Source organism: Loxodonta africana, chromosome 10 (assembly GCF_030014295.1).
Source record: "Loxodonta africana isolate mLoxAfr1 chromosome 10, mLoxAfr1.hap2, whole genome shotgun sequence".
In the NCBI taxonomy this organism is placed as follows: Eukaryota; Metazoa; Chordata; class Mammalia; order Proboscidea; family Elephantidae; genus Loxodonta; species Loxodonta africana.
The window spans coordinates 85,926,790-85,948,766 of NC_087351.1; the positions used below are offsets into that span (position 1 = coordinate 85,926,790).

The 21,977-nt window shown below is 43.0% G+C and overlaps 1 protein-coding gene across 1 annotated transcript; it reads left to right on the forward strand.

The window, feature by feature from the left end:
* Nucleotides 1-8,532: 8,532 nt before the first annotated feature.
* Nucleotides 8,533-20,607, forward strand: ACOT6 (acyl-CoA thioesterase 6). The gene is made up of 3 exons (XM_003408753.4): nt 8,533-8,989; nt 12,796-12,998; nt 20,002-20,607. The coding sequence occupies exons 1-3, from the start codon at nt 8,533-8,535 to the stop codon at nt 20,605-20,607; spliced, it is 1,266 nt and encodes a 421-aa protein (XP_003408801.2).
* The last annotated feature ends 1,370 nt before the right edge of the window (nt 20,608-21,977 follow it).

The window sequence follows — 21,977 nt, forward strand, 5'->3', positions numbered from 1 at the left end:
CAGATGTCCATCAACTGATGAATGGTTAAATCAACTGTGGTATATTCATACAATGGAATATCATTCATCCATAAAAAGAAATGATGTACTGATACATGCTACAACATGTATGAACCTAGAAAACATGCTAAATAAGTCAGTCACAAAAGACAACATATTGTATGATTCCATTTATATGAAATGTCCAGAATAGGCAAATCTATAGAGATAGAAAGTAGATTTGTGGTTATAGGGGTGGGGTGGGGTGCCGGTTGTGTGTGTGCAGAGTTGGGGAGAAATGGTGAGTGACTGCTAGTGGGTACAGAGTTGCTTTTTGGGGTGATGAAAATGTTTTGAAATTGAGTGTGGTGACAGTTGCATAACATATAAATATACAAAAAAATCATCAAATTGTATACTTTTAATAAGGGAGTTATGTGGTATGTGAATCATACCACACAAAATAAAGCTGTCATATAAAAAAGAGTGGAACCACTCATAAGATTCGTATTATGCTAAATAAAAATTTTTAATTTTTGATAAATTAAGACTTTTGTAAATTAAGAATGGGTATCTAAATTTCAAGACTAACAAATCAAAGAATGAAAAACAAACAAACACCAGTTCATTCAAACTCATGACCACCTCATATACTACAGGGTAGAGCTACTCCATAGGATTTTCTTGTCTGTAATCTTTAAGGGAGCAGGTCAGCAGGACTTTATCCTGCAGTGCTGCTAGGTGGGTTCAAACTGCCAAACTTTAGGTTAGTAGATGAGCACAAACAAATGAAATACATAAATTCTACACTGATAGGAGGTGGGGAAACAACAAGAACATTATGTCTCCTTCTTCACCTGTCACTACAAGAGATGGAACATCAAGGTCTGGGGCCATGCTATTCACCTTGAGTCAGAATGTCGAGGGCAACTGGTTGGTTGGTTGGTTGGTTATTCCTTTAAGATAATATACCATGCCATGATAAGGAAAACAGATGAGAGTTCAAGATGTCTTTTTTTTTTTTTTTTTTTGGTATTCTAGTTATATCCTGAGAATTTGTATGCTTGCTACTTTGTGATTTCTCTGTTAAGAGAAAATGAGAGCTCCCTTTCATAGAAAAGTTATAATTGCTTAGCATCCCTGTCAGACATACTGAGTATAAACAGGGACGGATTACCCAATAAGCAAGGTAAGCACGTGCTTAGGGCATCAACAAAACAGGGGCCACAGTTGTCTAAAGCAAAGACGCATAGATGCCAAGCAGACAGGACACAAGGAAAAGCGAGTGCTGCAGTGGAAGGGAACTGGCAGGGCACTAAATGAGACTGATAGCAGCTCCAGTGCGTAAGAATGGGCCAGCGGGAAATAAAGTTCACACAGGGTCACAAGGCTGCCCCCACACACGGTTGTTTAAGCAATGAGGCCCCTACCACTTCATCACCTTCACTGATAGCTGTATCTTACGGTGCCCACCGGTGTACTTGAAACTCCTTATCTTGGTCGACCTCTTGTGTGTATACTATACTTTCTAATAAACAAGAGGTGGGGTTGGGCTGTTGAGTCTAACTCTTGCTACATTTACCCAATATGCAACTGGATCCAACATCATGCAGTTACTGGGCAAGGACAGATTACATTAATAGATAACAGACCTCTAATCCATTTTGGGAAGCCCTGCTGGTGTAATGGTTAAGAGCTACAGCTGCTAACTAAAAGGTCGGCAGTTCAAATCCACCAGGTGCTCCTTAAAAACCCTATGGGACAGCTCTACACCCACCTATACAGTTGACATGAGTCAGAATGGACTCGATGACAACCGGTTTGTTTGTTTTTAAATCCATTTTCAGAGAACCGTTTTGTACATCCACATCTGCTGATCCAGCAACTCCAGGCAGGAGGACCAGCTATATATAAAAAACCCAATATATAGCTATATATAAACATATCTATATGTGTATGTGTATAACTCACCTATCCCATTCCAATGTGTGAGTAAACAGAAGAGAGGCCACCACAGATTGTCAGTGTTGAGGGTTTCCACATGCCTCAGTCTGTCCCTGGGTACAAATGAGGACGCAGAATGTCCCAAAGGACAAAAGCAGCAGCCAGGCCATGTTCGCAGAGCTCAGTCGCGGACAGACTCTCTTTATTTTCCCCTGCTAGGAGGTAATCTGGAATCTCTGCCTGGGCCTTTAAAACAGTTTACCTGAAAAACTACCAAAAGCTGAGAAACCAATGCAGATATTTAATTAATCTAATGACTGCTTGAGATGGTACCTTGGGTTGTGTAAAAAAAAAAAACAAAAAACCTGCCTGAGCCATTTTGAGTTCTGAGAGTTCTACCCTTCACTCACTGACTTATTTAAAAAAAAAAAAAAAAATCTATTTACCTTAACTTTGAGGTTTGGCAGGGAAACATTTTGGCAGATTCACTGACAATATAAGATTGTGAGTGGCCTTAAAATTTGATTAGACGGTCACTTAAAACTGTGAGGCTTAACCTCTTCAAGGTAGACTGGTGGAGTGTTGAAATAGATTGAGGAGTTTGATAGTTTCCCTTTTCCTTCTCTCATTTTGTATTTGGTGATCAGCAAAAATTTTTTACGTGTGGTATTATTTCAAAAAAGTGCTCCAAAAATCCAAAAGAGAAATCTACTTTTCCCAGTAGGTAAAACAGAGTGAGTAGCAACCCTTTGGGATGTCTCAAATAAAATTCTCATGCCACCAATGGTCAACATGGGGTCAGATCTTGCCATCAGAAACTGAAAAAATTGGAAAGACGGCCTTAACAGAAACCAACTGGAGAAAATCATACTGAATGTGAAAATGGGTATGAGATCCCAACAAGTGCTGTCAGATAGCCAGCACTGGTGTGGTTCCTGGCTACAGCTTTAAAGTACTTGTGGTAACTTCTTCATGGCTTCATTGACAAATACACCTTATCCAAATTTAAGGACAGATTTGAATATTCCCAAGGCAAATTAACAGACATAAATCTTAATAAGTCAGCTTTGAAATAGGAGGACTTGGAAAACTGTGATATCATGACAGGAAGGTCTATTTTGGGAGAATTAGAATTTGAAGAATGAGCCCTGGGGGTGCAGTGGTTAAGCACTCAGCTGCTAACTGAAACGCAGGCAATTCGAACTCACCAGCTACTCTGTGGGAGAAAGATGTCCGTGGCTGCCACCTGCTCCAGGCTGCTTCCCTAAAGATTACAGCCTTGGAAACCCTATGAGGCAGTTCTATCCTATCCTATAGGGTTGTTATGAAGTGGAATAGACTCCCTGGCAACAGGTTTGGGTTTTGTTTGTTTGGTTTTAGAGTTTGAAGCTTGGGATGGGAAGATGAGGAAGGGGTTGAGGGCACTGTCTCTCCTGGCTATTCTTCCTGGGCTTGCAAAAAAGAATCCAGGATAAGCAGGCAGCATACAGCCAAGTTCTCCTCAGACCAGATTCTCTGACTTCTCTTCTTCCTGGGATGTTGAAGGGCATATTCATTTAGTTCTTCTCTGTAAATCACTTCAGACTCTCCAGGAATCAATAAAAGGACCCTCAGGGGTAAGGCTACCAAGGGCCGGTTAATAGATACAAAATTAAGAAGAGTCCTAATGACTCAGCAGGAAACCCAGCTCTAACTATAAAGTACAATCAGACTCCTGGAGAATCTGTGGTATGTTAGCTATTAGGATCACAGGATAAAGGCAGAAGGACACTCAAATGGACCAGGCTGAATTGGGGAAGAAAAGGTCTCCCTCTGAAAATTACATTACAAGAGACAGATGCTCTGTTTCTGTGTCGGGTGAGATTATGAATATTACCACCAGAGACATTTCGTAAGAAAGGCCTGGCGATGTACTTCAAAAAAATCAGCCATTCAGAAAGGGCTACGTGAACCAGAGACTACATCAGCCTGAGACAAGAAGAACTAGATGGTGCCCGGCCACAACTGATGACTGCCCTGACAGGGAACACAGCAGAGGACCCCTGAGGGAGCAGAAGAACAGTGGGACGCAGACCTCAAATTCTCATAAAAAGACCAGACTTAATGATCTGACTGAGACTAGAAGGACTCTGGTTGTTATGGCCCCCAAACCTTCTGTTGGCCCAGGACAGGAACCATTCCCAAAGCCAAATCGTCAGACATGGATTGGACTGGATAATGGGTTGGAGAGGGACGCTGATGAGGAGTGAGCTACTTGGATCAGGTGGACACTTGAGGCTATGTTAGCATCTCCTGCCTGGAGGGGAGATGGGAGGGTAGAGGGGCTTAAAAGCTGGCAAAATGGACACGAAAAGAGAGAGTGGAAGGAGGGAGCGGGCTGTCTCATTGCGGGGAGAGTAGTTGGGAGTATGTAGTAAGGTGTATAAAAGTTTTTATGTGACAGACTAACTTGATTTGTAAACTTTCACTTAAAGCACAATAAAAATTATTAAAAAAAAAAAAATCAGCCATTGAGAACCCTGTGGAGTGCAGTTCTACTATGACGCACATGCAGTTGCCATGTGTTGGAACTGTTTTGGTGGCAACTGGTAAGGTCATTATGGGATGGCACAGAACCAGGCACCATTTAGTTCTGTTTTACACAAAGCTGCAATGAGTCAGAGCTCATTCAATGGCAACAAACAACAGCAATTAGGAGATTTTGAGGAAGGAATCAGAAATGTTGAAAAAAGAGACCATTTAAATCAGCCTGATGCAGCAGGCTGCCCCAATTGCCCAGATGATCTGTTTTTCATTCAAATGCAAAGAATTTAGTAGCCTATTTTCCCAAAGATCTACATCCTGCTCTTCCAAATCGTTTTTTTACCAGGGATGGAGCTATTGCAGGCATGGATGATGTTGGTGAGGAATAGCCAGAAAACTGGCAGCTAAGAATGTGTTTTGGGGAGCCAGTGTCTTATTCTGTTCATACAACTGTTGCTCAGCCAAACAGTCTGGTCATTCCTTGCTAGTGATTTAACACAATTACAAAAGCAACTGATGTGCAACACCCAAAAGAGTTAAACTCTCAAACTCCACAGTAATAGTTGCAGCGAGGGCAAAACTCCTGGCAAGCACTCAACTAGGGAACTGCCACTGTTCGAAGTGCTGGGAAACGAATCAAAAGAAGGCTCGCAAGGATAATGATAAAGCTGTTTTTGAATCCAGACACCAAGTGACTTTTGAAAACTGTCGCTTCCATTCAAGCTAATCTCTAGGAGCAGATATTTTCTATGGTGGTTTCATCTCTCCCTGATATTGTTCTTTCTTTTTTTGTTAACTTTTTTATTGTAAAATAATTTTAGACTTTTAAAAAGTTGCAGAAATAATATAGAGTTCTCATATATCCTTCATCCACCTTCCTCTAATGTTAACCTTCTGCATAACCACAGTACGCTTATCAAAACTGGGAAATTAACATTGATACAAGCTATTATATTAACCATGACAGTGGGTTGAAATCAACTTATTGCTATCTTGGGGATAGGACCTACTCAAATGGGTAGTATACTGGGTACTAAAAATCAGACAAACTAAATGAAAACACGTGGAGCTCTTGTGTCTCCACCAAAATTGTGAATATGCAACAGTATCAGACCAGAGTCAGGAGTGAAATCACAGCCAAGACACTGGAGTAAATGAGAGTCTGTCTCCTCCCCAACTCTTTCCTCCTTTAACTCTCAGTTGGTTCATCAGAAAAGTAGATGATCTCAGATGTTAACTGAGGGTTACAGAAAATCAAATGAATTTGTGTGAACTGTGGCTAATGCAGAAACCCTGGTGGTGTAATGGTTAAAAGCTACGGCTGCTAACCAAAATGGTGGTGGTTCAAATCCACCAGGCACTCCTTGGAAACTCTATGGGACAGCTCTACTCTCTTCTATAGGGTCGCTATGAGTCAGAATCAACTTGACAGCAATAGGTGGTGTGGTGGTAGTGGCTAATGCTATGCCTGCCATTGTTTCTCTATAGGAAGATCTTCCTAAATTACCTAGATTAGTATCCTTTATTGATTTTACAAGTTCACTGTTTTCAATCCCAAAATACTGTAGACATCAATAGAAGTTTACCCTCATTTAGCAGCCAACAATTTATCATCTATCTTGCCTCCAGGATATTTCAACTCTCTTACACTTGTCAAAACCTCTTAAGGCAGGATTTAAACAGGTGGCCTAAATCTAATTCAAATGCTGAAATTACTTCTCATGTTGATGATACACTGATTAGAGATGACTCAGAAGCAGTTGTCTGTGAAGCTCAGTCTCTCCTTATTGAATTATAACTGAACGGCAATGGGCTATTAATCAAGGAAAAGTTCTGGGGCCCTCCTAGAGAGAAAGCTTTCTGGGAATGTCCTTATCTGGAGTAATCAGAAGAATTCTACCCTAGATCAGGAAAAGGCTTTTGTCCCTCAATCAAGTCCCCGTCCCTAAAATAAAGGCACAGGATTTAATTGCTATGTTTGATACTTGAGAAAGCCTGTCACATATCTGGGTATTATGCTACAGTCACTCATCAAGTCACTAGATAAGCACTGAAATTTGCATGTGGCCACTCCCCTCTCATGAGAGCAAACGTATGTTCTTAAAGCAGCTGATTCTTTAAAAATTATAAGCACTCCCTGGTTGGTCTGTACATTATCTCTTTCTTCCATGGAGTTCCTAGGTGCAGAATTCTCAGAGGAGGGTGCCGTTCAACGGCTGAACCCAGGCATCTTTCACAGGCTGCTTTTCCCTCAAAAGCCTGGGAGCCATTTCTGTGCCTTTCTGGATCCTAGCTCTTGACAGCAGCCTGGCCCTTGGGGATGCATGCAAGAGATGCTGCTTCTCTACCTGTGTGAGTGCAGTTCAACTACTGTGCTGGTAGCCTCAGAAGCCCAGCTAAGTGCTTTGTAAACTGAGTGTTCCTTGATTGGGGATGTCCTGTAACACTGTAGAACTAGCTGCAGTTGAGTCGATTCCAACTCATGGTGACACCACGTGTGTCAGAGTAGAACTGTTTTCCATAGGGTTACCAATAGCTGATTTTTAAAAACTAGATCACCAGGCCTTTCTTCTGAGGCACCCCTAGGTGGACTTGAAACGCCAACCTTTTGGTTAACAGTTGAGCAGGTTAACCATTTTTACCACTTAGGGACTCCAACACTATAAGCAGCAGGCGTTAATATTTGGCACTGTTACTTTACGAGGCAGACTGAGGAAAGCTCACTGAACTCTGAGACCTGGCCAAGTCTGATATCTTTTTGTCCATTTTATAAATATTATTGAGCTTCTACTTGGTGAATATTCTTCCTGTGCTCTACCAGTCTCCACCCTGTTCTGTGCCCAAGGGCGTTGGGCTATATCTACATACAGTTGGGTTCAGCCAAAGAGAGGTACTTGCAAGATACTGGAGGGCAAAAGGAAAGTGGGCTCACTGTGGGCTACAGCTCCTGTCAGGCAGCCCTCTCCCCTTGTCCCTTCAGGGCTAGGATGGTAACAACTCCCCCTGGGCCAGGCTCCTGCACCAACCTTTGCTGTTTTTTTCTTTTTAACCTTGCCTATGCCTTTGCAAATAGTCTCTTTATTAAACTCTCTTCAAATGACCTAGTTTTGATACCCTGGTGCGACAGCTGGTAATCAAGAGGTCAGCAGTTAGAATGCACCAGGTGCTCCTTGGAAACTCTATGGGGCAGTTCTACTCTGTCCTATAGAGTCGCTGAGTCTGAATGGACTTGATGGCAGTGGCTTTTTTTGTTTTGTTTTGTTTTTAATGCCTTTGCAAATAGTCATTCTTCAAATGACCTAGTTTGACCATGATCTTGTTTCCTGTCAAAACTCTGGCTGAGGCAACCTAATACCCACGTTGCCAGGGACTAGATTTGTGAGCTTGGGTTGAGGTAGAAAACTTTTGCTAAGTACATACTACAGGCGTGTCAGTGCAGACTTTTTAGCATATTAGCTCAGTTAGTCATCACAATAAGCCTTTTACATATTAAAAAAGAAGTTTTTTTTTTTTTTTTTAAGGAAGCTGAATTCAGAAGCTTAATTATGGGCCCTGTTAAAGATCACAGAGATGTTAAACATCAGGGTCAGGCTGGAGCCCAGCTAGGTCTGACTCCACAAACATCAATTTGCTCTGGAAGCTCTGTAGAAACCATTGCTCTAGGAATTAGGGCTTGATGAGTGAGCGACCAAGTGGTAAGGATAGGATTAGGGCCATGTTTCTCCACTTACCACTTGAATTACAACCACCTAGAATGCGTTTTAAAAATCCAGGTTCCTGGAGTAGCCAGTATGTCTTCCAATCTCTTAGCTCTTGGCTGACTTTGTACCTGTATCTTGACAACAGTCATCACACTGGATTGCAAGATTAGTAATTAACTCCTATTTTAGCTGATAATTTTTCCTCCATTCAGGTCATTGGTGGATTTACACAAACTCTCCACAAGGCCTCAAGCATAGGCTTAGAGCCTGTCCCCTTGGTCAACCAATGGGTAATGTGAACGGCCTGCTTCCCAGAGAGGTGGAAAGTCGCTAGTACTGGCCCGTGACTCCGTCAAGCCACCGCCACTTTTCGCCCTCGACCAGAATGGCGGCGACTGTGATCCTGGGGCCCGCGGGCAGCTGCTCCTGGGACGAGCCCGCGAACATCGTGGTGCGTGGGCTGGCCCCGGGGCAGAAGGTCACGCTGCGCGCGTCCCTGCGCGATGAGAAGGGCGCGCTCTTCCAGGCCCACGCGCGCTACTGCGCAGACGGCGGCGGCGAGCTGGACCTGGCGCGCGCGCCCACGCTGAGCGGCAGCTTCGTGGGCCTCGAGCCCATGGGGCTCATCTGGGCCCTGGAGCCTGAGAAGCCCTTGCTGCGGCTGGTGAAGCGGGACGTGCAGACGCCCTTCGCGGTGGAGCTGGAGGTGCTCGAGGGCCACGAGCCCGAGCCACAAAAGGTCCTGGGCCGGGCGGTGCACGAGCGCTACTTCCTGCGGCCTGGGGTACGCAGGGAGCCGGTGCGCGCGGGCCGGGTGCGCGCCACGCTCTTCTTGCCTCCAGGTGAGCAACTCGTTTCCCAGGCTGTTCTGCAGAGCCGGGTCGCGTCCCCAGACTCGCAGCGGCCCCCCTGTCTGATAAGGAGACTACCAGTTGTGACACTTCCCCAAGCTCGTCCTCGCAGCTCTCGCTGGAGGTGCTGTCACCTCCTCAATAGTACATTCGACATGTATTTACTCAGTGCCCACTATGTACCAGCCATGAGGCTGTTTCAGGTACCTAGTTAAACAGTTGGTTCTGCCTGTCCGCAAGCGTGATTTGCAGCCTCCTTTCACATCATACTTCCAAGGAGCCTACAACCCACAGACAGAGGTCGTTGTTAGTTGCCATGGAGTTGGCCCCAACTCATGGCGACCCTATGTATAATAGAACAAAACGTTGCCGGGTCCTGTGACATCTTTATGATTGTTGGCATGTTTGAGTCCGTTAAAAAACCGAAAGCCCGTTACCATAGAGACGATTCCAACTCATGGTGTTACCGAGGGCCCCTCTTCGGTTGAACCCAACCGGATTCCTGCTCCTGAATGAAGCTATTAAGGCAGCTTGGAGTCACATAAGCAAATTTATTTTGCCAGCAGCTAACAAAAGGAGACAGTAAGGGCCAGAACCTTCAGAAAGACTGTCTCCCTTGTTTGCCTAAGAGCCAAGTAATTAAGGGTTTCAACAAGAGGGGTCTTGATGTTTATTCATGAGGTTCTCAGGGGGGGAAGGGCAGAGATTTCTGAGAAGGAGTTAGGTTATGCAAGCATAGGTTTACACGCAGGATTTCTTCAAGATGGATGTCCTTTGGTTCCCCTTGACATAACTCATTATGGGATGTGAGGCAGGCACACCGGTTCCCTTTGTCACATTGCCCCCTTCGGTGGGCACAGGAAGGTCAAACAGTGGTCACTCTTGCTTTTTTGCACACACTCTGCCCCTGTGGAGTCCTGCAAGATCTATGTTAATAGTTTATTTGCAGCATCTTAGAACATTTCAGTTCGTTCCACCCCACAGCTGGAACATTTTGCCCCACAGAGCCTGTGTGTTCTGTTCTAATCGCCAGGAGGTGGGTTATAGTTGAACCAGTGCCAATAGGGCAGGTTGTTTATTCCACTCTCTGTCCTGCTTGACCTTTCTCACCCCCTCCCTCTGGCCTGTGTGTATGTGGTGGGGGAGGGGTGTCAACCAGCCCTGCTCCAGCCTAGTCCTGTCTCACTGTCTCAATCCTGTCTCACTGTCTCAATAGCGACCCTTTAGGATGGAGTAGAACTGCCCTGCCCCATAGGGTTTCCAAGGCTGTAAATCTTTAGGGAAGCCAACTGCCAAATCTTTCCCCTGCAGAGCAGTTGGTAGGTTCAAACCACCAACCTTTCAGTTAGCAGCCAAGTGCTTATCCCTTGTGCCACCAGGGTTCCTTTTGAGTCCATTAGTGCTCCATAATATTTAAAAGACAAAACAAAGAAAAAACCTCCCTGACAGTTCCCTCCCCTTATCATAAACAATCTTAGTCAGTGGATCTCAACCTGAGGTGATTTTGTGCCTTCCCCCAATGTCTAGAGACGTTTTTGGTGGTAACAACTGGGGTGGGGAGGGGTTTGCTATTGGCGTTTAGTGGCTAGGAGCCATTTGTTCTTGGATGCCATCAGGTCAATTCCGACTCATAGCAACCCTACAGGACAGAGTAGAATTGTGCCCCAGAGAGTTTCCAAGGCTTTAATCGTCACGGAAGCAGAATGCCACATCTTTCTCCCATGGAGCTGGTGGGTTCAAACCTCTGACCTTTCAGTTAGCAGCTGAGCACTTAACCACTGCGCCATAAGGGCTCCTCTAGACCGAAGCCACTAGAAGCTGCTAAACATCCCACAAGGCACAGGACCCAATGACCCTTATAATAAAGAAATCTTGCTCCAAATGTCTATAGTGTTGAGGGTTGAGAAAACCTAGTCTAAGTAAAAACAGGGTGCTTGCTAGGTAAAAGCATTCTGAAAGCAAGACCCATGGTCTTATGCCTCCCTATCCCTAGAGGCTTGCAGAATGACAGGGACACAGCAGGAGCTCAGTAATCATACTGGCTGATTCAACAAGGATCTTTTAGTAACTTTCATAAAACACACATACTCACGAAAAACCTCTCAGCCCCAGTTATGGTATCTGATATTCCAGTCAATCTAGCGTTAACTATTTTAGCGTCTACTATGTTGTTGTTGTTAGGTGCCATCGAGTCAGTTCTGACTCATAGCGACCTTACATACAACAGAACAAATCACTGCCCGGCCCTGCGCCATCTTCACAATTAGTTATGCTTCAGCCCATTATTGCAGCCACTGTATCAATCCATCTTGCTGAGGGTCTTCCTCTTTTTCAATGACCCTCTGCCTTACCAAACATGATGTCGTCCTCCAGGGACTGGTCCCTCTTGATAACATGTCCAAAGTACATGAGACGAAGTCTTATCATCCTTGCTTCTAAGGAGCGTTCTAGCTGTCCTACCTCCAGGACAAATATGGTCATTCTTCTGGCAGTCCATAGTATATTCAATATTCTTTGCAACACCAAAATTCAAAGATATCAGTTCTTCTTCGGTCTTCCTTATTCATTGTTCAATGAATTGTCCTATGTGGCCCAATTAAAATTTATTGTTTTCTGTCTCAAAGGCTTTTGTAAATAATATGGAAGGTTTCAGTCATTCAGCAAATATGTGTTGAGTCAAGGACTATGCTAAGTACTGGGATACAAACAACGAAGTTGGACATGGACCTTATTGTACTTACAGTCTAATAGAGGTTATAGGCAACTACACTTTCACCTATAATACAATGAGGTAAATGCTATGACAGTGGAAGTACACGCACAGGGTGCTGGTGGGAACATATAAAAAGATTATCTAACTTAGCTCTCAGAGTCCCATATTGGTGCTGGGTGCCATGGAGTTGATTCCAATTCATAGCAGCGGTATAGGACAAAGTAGAACTGCCCCCATAGAGCTTCATAGGCTGTAAATCTTTACAGGAGCAGTTCGCCAGGTCTTTTCTCCCACAGATCGGCTGGTGGGTTTACACTATGACCTTTCAGTTAGTAGCCAAGCACTTGACCATTGCACCACCAGGGCTCCTTGGGTAGTGCAAATGGTTGGAACGCAGTTCTACTATGACACATAGGGTTGATATGAGTCGGAGTCAACTCAAAGGCAGCTAATATTTTTCTGGTTTAACTTAGCCCTGAGATCAGGAAAGGCTTCCTATAGGAAAGGAAATCTAAATTTAGATTTGAAGACTGAGGAGTCAGCCAGGTAGAAAGAGATGATGAGGAGAAGAGAAGAGAATGCTAGGCAAAGGGAACAGGGTATACCAATATTCAGGGGCCAGAGAGAACTGAGCATGTCTCAGGTTGGAGTTCTTTAAGGCTGGAGCAGAGAGTGTGACGAGGTGAGGAGTATATTCTAAAAGTTCTCTATATAGGTACAGCATTTTATAGCTTTTGAAGCATTCTCAAATAGATTTTTTTTTTTTTTAGAAAAATTGTTAGTGGAAAATGTACATCTCATGTTATTTCTAACTAGGTTTCCTTGTGTTACTATGTTTGTTTTGTGAAAACATTTGAAAAATTCTGGAGAAATTAGGTATTTTGTGTCCCCCCATTTCTTCCCCACAGGTTTTTTTTTTTTTAAGTACAGTAACAAGGGTCTTCCTTCCCTCAGCTCCCACACCACCCCTGCAACCTCTTTGGCCTCAAAAACTTCTCTTGGCTGACTCTCAAAATCTGGAACCTAAGAATGTCTTTTGAGAATCTAAGGCTCCTTATCATTTTTATTTTGTGCTGTTCTCTAGGCATGGGGCCCTTCCCTGGAGTCATCGATCTCTTTGGAAGTGGTGGTGGCCTTTGTGAATACAGGGCCAGCCTCCTAAGTGGACATGGTTTTGCTGTGCTTGCTCTGGCTTATTTCAGATTTGAAGACCTTCCTGAATATTTGAATGATGTGCACCTGGAGTATTTTGAAGAGGCTGTGGACTTCATGCTGCAGCATCCGAAGGTGAGTTCTGGTGCTTGCCTAAATGCAGAAAGAAGGCGAAGAGGTAGAGAGGACTCAGGGCTGGATTCAAACACCCCACCAGGAAACCTAGGGCTGAAAGTATGCTGTGAGACACAAAGGCTCCTTCAGAGCTTACTAGGATTATTATTTCCATTTCCATCAGTTTCCCTAATCCCTTAAAACTTGATGGCTTAGTTCCCTTCGTAACTCCTGACCATAATTCAAACAGCACTGGACTGAAGAGATAGTAATGAATTCTGGTTCAGCATCTACCACCAAGTATAGCCTTACGATCCTGAATAAGACATTTGCCTTCTCTGAGGTTCAATTTTCTGATTTATAAGATTAACGTATATGTGTAGAGGGAAGGGTTTGACTATAAAAAGACATGTTTGAATAAAACCTAGAATGATAAAGATCATGGAAGAAAAAATAGGGACAGCGCTAGGGGCCTAATACATAGCATAAATATAATAGAAACCATATCTAACGATGCACAAACATCAGGAGATAAACTTGATAACTGGGAGCTTCTAAAAATTAAATACTTACGCACATCAAAAGACTTCACAAAAAGAGAACATGCAGGCTGGGAAAAAATTTCTGGCTACGATATACCTGACAAGGGTCTAATCTTTAAAACCTACAAAATACTTCAGTACCTCAACAACTCCCTCACGTGTCTGTCAGTTTGTCGTACTGTGGGGGCTTGTGTGTTGCTGTGATGCTGGAAGCTATGCCACCAGTATTCAGATACCAGCAGGGTCACCCACGGAGGACAGGTTTCAGCTGAACTTCCAGACTAAGACAGACTAGGAAGAAGGACCCGGCAGTCTGCTTCTGAAAAGCATTAGCCAGTGAAAACCTTATGAATAGCAGCGGAACATTGTCAGATATAGTATCAGTCGATGTTCAACCATTTCAAGAGGTAGCATATGATCAGGAATAGATGGTATTGAAGGAAGAAGTCCAAGCTGCTCTGAAGGCATTGGTGAAGGACAAGGCTCCAGGAATTGATGGAATATCAATTGAGATGTTTCAACAAACAGATGCATCACTGGAGGTGCTCACTCGTCTATGCCAAGAAATATGGAAGACAGCTTCCTGCCCAACTGACTGGAAGAGATCCATATTTATGCCTATCCTCAAGAAAGGTGATCCAACCAAATGTGGAAATTATAGAACAATATCACACATAAGCAAAATTTTGCTGAAGATCATTCAAAAGCGGCCGCAGACAGGGAACTGCCAGAAATTCAGGCTGGTTTCAGGAGAGGACGTGGAACCAGGGATATCATTACTGATGTCAGATGGATCCTGGCTGAAAGCAGAGAATACCAGAAGGGTGTTTACCTGTGTTTTATTGACTATGCAAAGGCATTTGACTGTGTGGACCATAACAAATTATGGATAACATTGCAAAGAATGGGAGTTCCAGAACACTTAGTTGTTCTCATGAGGAACCTTTACATAGATCAAGAGGCAGTTGTTTGGACAGAACAAGGGGATACTGATTGTTTTAAAGTCAGGAAAGGTGTGCATCAGGGTTGTATTCTTTCACCATACCTATTCAATCTGTATGCTGAAGAAATAATACGAGAAGCTGGACAATATGAAGAAGAATGGGGCATCAGGATTGGAGGAAGATTCATTAACAACCTGCATTCATTATGCAGATGACACAACCTTGCTTGCTCAAAGTGAAGAGGACTTGAAGCACTTACTGATGAAGATCACAGACCACAGCCTTCAGTGTGGATTGCACCTCAACATAAAGAAAACAAAAACCCTCACAACTGGACCAATGAGCAACATCATGATGAACAGAGAAAAGATTGAAGTTGTCAATGATTTCGTTTTACTTGGATCCACAATCAACAGCCCTGGAAGCAGCAGTCAAGAAATCAAAAGATGCATTGCATTAGGCAAATCTGCTGCAAAGGACCTCTTTAAAGTGTTGAAGAGCAAAGATGTCACCTTGAAGACTAAGGTGCAGCTGACCCAAGCCATGGTATTTTCAATCGCATCATATGCATGTGAAAGCTGGACAATGAATAAGGAAGACCGAAGAAGAATTGAAGCCTTTGAATTGTGGTGTTGGCGGAGAATATTGAATATACCATGGATTGCCAAAAGAACGAATAAATCTTAGAAGAAGTACAGCCAGAATGCTCCTTAGAGGCAAGGATGGCAAGACTGCGTCTTACATACTTTGGACATGTTGTCAGGAGGGATCAGTCCCTGGAGAAGGACATCATGCTTGGCAAAGTACAGGGTCAGCAGAAAAGAGGAAGACCCTCAACGAGGTGGATTCACACAGTGGCTGCAACAATGAGCTGAAGCATAACAACGATTGTAAGGATGGCTCAGGACCGGGCAGTGTTTTGTTCCGTTGTGCATAGGGTCGCTATGAGTCGGAACCGACTTGATGGCACCTAACAAGCACAACAACAACCTCAACAATAAAAACACAAATAATCCAATCAAAAAATGGGCAAAGGATATGAACAGAGACTTCACCAAAGAAGACACTCAGGCAGCTAACAGACACAGGAAGAAATGCTTACGATCATTAGCCATTAGAGAAATGCACATGGGAATTACGATGAGATACCATCTCCCCCTGACAATACTGGCACTAATCAAAAAAAAAAAAAAAAACCAAAATAATTAATGTTGGCGAGGTTGCAGGGAGATTGGAATACTTATGCACTGCTGGTGGGAATGTAAAAATGGTAAAACCACTACGGAAAATGATATGGCGCCTCCTTAAAAAGCTGGAAACAGAAATACCATATGATCGAGCAATCCCACTCCTAGGAATATACCCTAGAGAAGTAAGAGCTGTCACACAAATAGACATATGCACACGCATGTTCATTGCAGCATTGTTCACAATAGCAAGATGATGGAAACAACCTAAGTGCCCACTAACAGATGAATGAATAAACAAATTATGGTACATACACACAATGGAATACTATGCAATGGTAAAGAACAGTGATGAATCCAAGAAACATCATACAAGATGGATTAATCTGGAGGGCATTATGCTGAATGAAGTAAGTCATACACAAATGCTGTATGAGACCACTATTATAAAACCTCATGAAAAGGTTTACATACATCAAAAAAAAACTTTGATGGTTATGGGGGCGGGGGGGATGGGGAAGGGAAATCACTAACTAGATAGTAGACAAGTGTCAACTTCGGTGAAGGGGAAGACAACATACAATATAGGGGAAGTCAGCACAACTTGACTAAGGCAAAGTCATAGAAGCTTCCTAAACACATCCAAACACTTTGAGGGACCCAGTTGCTGGGGCTGAGAGCTAGGGACCATTGTCTTAGGAGATTGTCTAGGTCAATTAGCATAACATAGTTCATAAAGAAAATGGTCTACATCCCACTTTAGTGAGTAGCGTCTGGGGTCTTAAAGCTTGCGAGCAGTCATCTAAGACACATCTGTTGGTCCAATCCCATCCGGAGCAGAGGAGAATGAAGAAAACGAAAGACACAAGGAAAATACTAGCTCAAAGGACTAAAGGACCACATGAACCACAGCCTCCACCAGCCAGAGACTAGAAGAACTAGATGGTGCCTGGATACCACCACCAACCGCTCTGACAGGGATCACAATAGAGAGTCCTGGACAGAGCAGGAGAAAAATGTAGAACAAAATTCAAATGCACAAAAAAAGACCAGACTTACCGGTCTGACAGAGACTGGAAAAACCCCGAAGACTATGGTCCCTGGACACCCTGCTAACTTGGAACTGAAGCCACTCATGGAGTCCACTTTTCAGACAAAAATTAGACAGGTCTATAAAACAAACAGTAACACCTATAAGGAACATGCTTCTTAGTTCATTCAAATATACAAAACCAAACGTGCAACTCCAGCTCAAAAGCAAGACAAAGCAGGAAGAGACAGGAAAACTGGATGAATGAACATCGGGAACCCAGGATGGAAAGGGGGAGAGTGCTGTCACATCACGGGGATTACAACTAATGTCACAAAACAATTTGTGTATAAATTTTTGAATGGGAAATGAATTCTTGCTGTAAACTTTCACCTAAAGCACAATAAATCTTTTTTTAAAGGCATTTTTGAGACAATTGGTGACATTTGACTAGGGACAGGGTATTTGATGATATTAAGGAATCATCATTAATTTTGTTAAGTGTGATGATGGCGTGATTTTGTAGGAAAAATCCTTATTTCATGCTGTTGTTGTTGTTAGGTGCCGTTGAATTAAATACTGCCCAGTCCTGTGCCATCCTCATGATAGTTGTTATGCCTGAGCCCATGGTTGCAGCCACTGTGTTAATCCATCTCATTGAGGTTCTAACCTCTCTTTTGATGACTGTCTGTTTTACCAAGCATGATAACCTTCTCCAGGGACTGGTCCCTCCTCATAACACGTCCGAAGTATGTGAGACGAAGTCTCGCTACCCTTGCTTCTAAGGAGCATTCTGGCCGGACTTCTTCCAAGACAAATTTGTTCATTCTTTTGGCAGTCTATGATACATTCAATATTCTTTGCCAACACCATAATTCAAAGGTGTCAGTTCTTGTTTGTTCTTCCTTATTCGTTGCCCAGCTTTTGCATGCATATGAAGCAATTGAAAACACCATGGCTTGGGTCAGGCATACCTTAGTCCTCAAAGTGACATTTTTGCTTTTTAACACTTTAAAGAGGTCATTTGCTGCAGATTTGCCCAATGCAGTGGGTTATTTGATTTCCTGACTGCTGCTTCCATGGACATTGATTGTGGATCCAAGTAAAATGAAATCATTGACAACTTCAATCCTTTCTTCGTTTATCATGATGTTGCCTATTGGTCCAGTTGTGAGGGTTTTTGTTTTCTTTATGTTGAGGTGTAATCCATAGTGAAAGCTGTAGTCTTTGATCTTCATCAGTAAGTGCTTCAAGTCCATTTCACTTTGACCAAGCAAGGTTGTGTCATCTGCATAATGCAGGTTGTTAATAAGTCTTCCTTCAATCCTGATGCTGCGTTCTTCACATAGTCCAGCTTCTCGGATTTTTTTGCTCAGTATACAGATTGAATAAGTATGGTGAAAATATACAATGGGAATTCCAGGACACTTAATTGTGCTCACGAGGAACCTGTACATAGATCAAGAGGCAGTTGTTTGAACAGAAAAAGGAGATACTGCATGGTTTAAAGTCAGGAAAGTTGTATGTTAGGGTTGTATTCTTTCACCATACCTATTCAGTCTGTATGCTCAGCACCTTATCTAATAGTAGAAAAATAAACTAATTAATTAAGATATCTTGGTATGATTTTAATTGAAATGATACGTACTTTTCTCTATTATCTAGACTTAAAGATACCTAAATATTCATGTTATAGAATAAGCTGTTCTTCACGGTCTCACAGATGGTCTGTTAGAATTCAAGGATTGTTCTTTTAGCAAAGATGCTAAAACACAGATGTTTCTGAGCTGTGAGCATTGATTTATTTAGGAGAGATAAGGCCCTGGAAAAAATAAGATACCAGTGTATACTATTAATTCTGCCCTCAGACCTAAGCAAGAGGGGCTCCTGCCCTAAACCCTTTGTTTTAGATGGGCACACTCTGGCTGTTATTTGCCTGCATGCCTGCCCACAGAGTGAGGAGTTGGAGGGGCCAAAGGAAATGTCTACCTGGATGGTGCCCACCTGGGCCCGTCGGACTGGGACCCCTAAATTCTCTGCCTAAACACTCTGAGCCTGATTCTATGCACTATGGCTCTTCCCTAGGTTCATTAGTGTGTACACCCATAAACCAATGTATAGGCTGGGATGTCCCAGATGTGTTCAAGATACCTCAAGGTTCGTAATGGAGCCAGGAATGGGAAAAGAAGGAGCGTGGGCCAGGAACAGGGGGCTGAGGCCAGGAGCTGGCTCTTCCCCCAACCCCCGCCACATTTCAGTACAGAATCCCAAGGAGTTCCAAGATTTTAAAATTGAGCCCTTCTAAACTGTTATGAAGGTATATTTATCAAGGTAGGAGAATAACATATTTTATTTAATAGCGTCTTATTCATCTAATACTGCTATAACAGAAATATCAAAAGTAGATGGCTTTAACAAAGAGAAACTTATTCTCTCACAGTCTAGTAGGTTACAAGTCCAAATTCAGGGTGTTACCTCCAGGGGAAGGCTTTCTGTCTTTGTAAGCTCTGGAGGAATGTCCTTGTCCTCAATCTTCCGCTGGCTGAGGAGCTTCTCAGGCGCGGGGACCCCAGGTCCAGAAATGCTCTGCTCCTGGTGCTGCTTTCTTGGTGGTAGGAGGTCTCCACCTCTCTGTTTGCTTCCCTTTCCTTTTATCCCTTGAGAGATAAAAGGTGGTGCAAGGCCACACCCCAGGGAAACTCCCTTTACATTGGATCAGAAATGTGACCTAGTAAGGGTGTTACAATCTCACCCTAATCCTAACATAAAATTGCAATCACAAAATGGAGGACAACCACACAATACTGGGAATCATCGCCTAACCAAGTTGATACAACATTTTTGGGGGGTGTAATTCAATCGGAAACCCTGGTGGCGTAGTGGTTAAGTGCTACAGCTGCTAACCAAAGGGTTGGCAGTTTGAATCCGCCAGGCACTCCTTGGAAACTCTATGGGGCAGTTCTACTCTGTCCTTTAGGGTCGCTATGAGTCGGAATCGACTCGACGGCACTGGGTTTGGTTTGGTATAATTCAATCTGTGACAGTTTGTTCATTTATAACTTTAAAATATTTAGATGTAGAGTATATAGGCCTTTGTGTATATACTTTTGACTCAGATCTCATAAATATTAGGGGAGGACCTGTGTATAAATCAATTACAATTAGTTAATTGATTTGTTTATTAGAAGACATATCTGAACTTTATGGATTGATACCTAAGAAAAGTGAATGACATTTGAGAGAACTACTTAGAAAATGTAAAATCATTGTTTATGTCCTCCATTTATAAATGCTAGGATGTTCTCTTTCTCTCTCTATCAGGTGAAAGGCCTGAACATTGGGCTTCTTGGCTTCTCCAAAGGAGGTGACCTGTGTCTTTCAATGGCTTCCTTCTTGAAGGGCATCACAGCCACTGTACTTATCAACTCCTGTGTGGCCAATACAATAACTCCTCTAGATTACAAGGATATGACTATTCCTAGTCTTGGCAATGACCTAGGGAAACACACAATCACTGAGTCAGGCCTTATGGATTATGTGGATACTTGGAATAACCCACTGGAAGAACCTAACCGCCAAAGTCTCATTCCATTTGAAAAGGCCCAGGGGCCCTTCTTGTTTATTGTTGGCAATGATGATCATAACTGGAAGAGTGAATTATATGCTCATATAGCTTCTGAATGGTTACAAGCCCATGGGAAAGACAGACCTCAGATAATCTACTACCCAGGAGCTGGTCATTATATTGACCCACCTTATTTTCCTCCTCATATTGCCTCAGTGCATGGATTTTTGGGCCAAGCAATGTTCTTTGGAGGTGAGCCAAGGGCTCACTCAAGAGCACAGGTGGATGCCTGGCAGCAAATTCAAACCTTCTTCCATAAATATCTTGATGGTAAAAAATCTGTTAAGCACAGCAAAATATAACATTATAATCATGGACCAGATACTATTAATAAAAATTCAATTCATACAATATGTGTTGGGTTTTCCAGGGTACCTAGGAACCTTCTTGTAGTGAAACAACCATCTCAGTTTCTTTGTTAGGTCCTCAGATTCTCAGCCTTTGCAATATACCTTTCTTCACTGCTGCCACCCCCACCCCACTCCAACTCCCATCACCTCCAAGTTTTACTCAATGTATAGGTTTAACCCTCATCTTATCTGTAGGACCAATCTTAACCTTAAGCAAGAGAAATTAAGGAGTGCTTGCCCAACTCACAAGATCCCTGGGTGGTGCACACAGTTTGCACTGGTCTGGGTTGGTGGTTTGAATCCACCCAACAAAAGACAAATGCTTCTATAAAGATTACAGTCAAGAAAACCCCGTGGAGCAGTTCTGCTCTGTAATACATGGGGTTGCCATGAGTTGAAACTGACTCAACAGCAACTTTTTTTTTCCCCCTCAACTCAGTTGCTGGCCTTGCTTCAGCCTTGTGTGCCAGTTCTGAGGACTGAGCTTTTGAATTGCTCTGGAATCCCTTCTGGGATATCCCCTTTGGGTCTTAACTGTTCATGTCTGAACCTTGGGAGCCTGCCCACTTTAGTTCTTTAAGGAATGGACTCTGCCTCATTCTTGTCAATACGCATCCCTGGATATGTACTCAACTTGTCCCTGAACCTCAGTCTGAAGATTGGGGGTCTTGAACCTACTGATATACTTCCTCTGTATGGATTCCCATCTGTATGGATTCCCAGTCACTATATAGTCCTGCCAGCCAAGATGACTCCCTTGATGCTATTTTAATCATCTTTAGCATCTTTAGGAGTCCCTGGGTGTATATATATATGTATACATATGGGTATATACATACATATATATACCTGTACCTGTTGCCATGGAGTCGATTCCATTTCATAGCGACCCTATAGGACAGTGTAGAACTGCCCCATAGGGTTTCCAAGGAGCAGCTGGTGGATTCGAACTGCCCACCTTTTTTTGGTTAGCAGCCTTAGCTTGCTGTAGCTCTTAACCATTTTGCCACCAGGGCTCCAGTACATGTATATACACACACACACACACATATATATATATTTTTATACATACATATATAAACATACACACATATATGTGTGTGTATATATACATACACACATTCCACATTTTGTTTATCCATTCATCTGTTGATGGACACTTAGGTCGTTTCCATCTTTTGGCTATTGTTAGTAATGCTTCAGTGAACACTGGTGGAACTCTAAGCTTTTTTGTGCATATAAAAATTTGCATTTTTAATACTTGTGCCAGGCCATAGGAAAATAGCGATTCCGTCTACGTGTATAAACCTGTAGTGCACCTT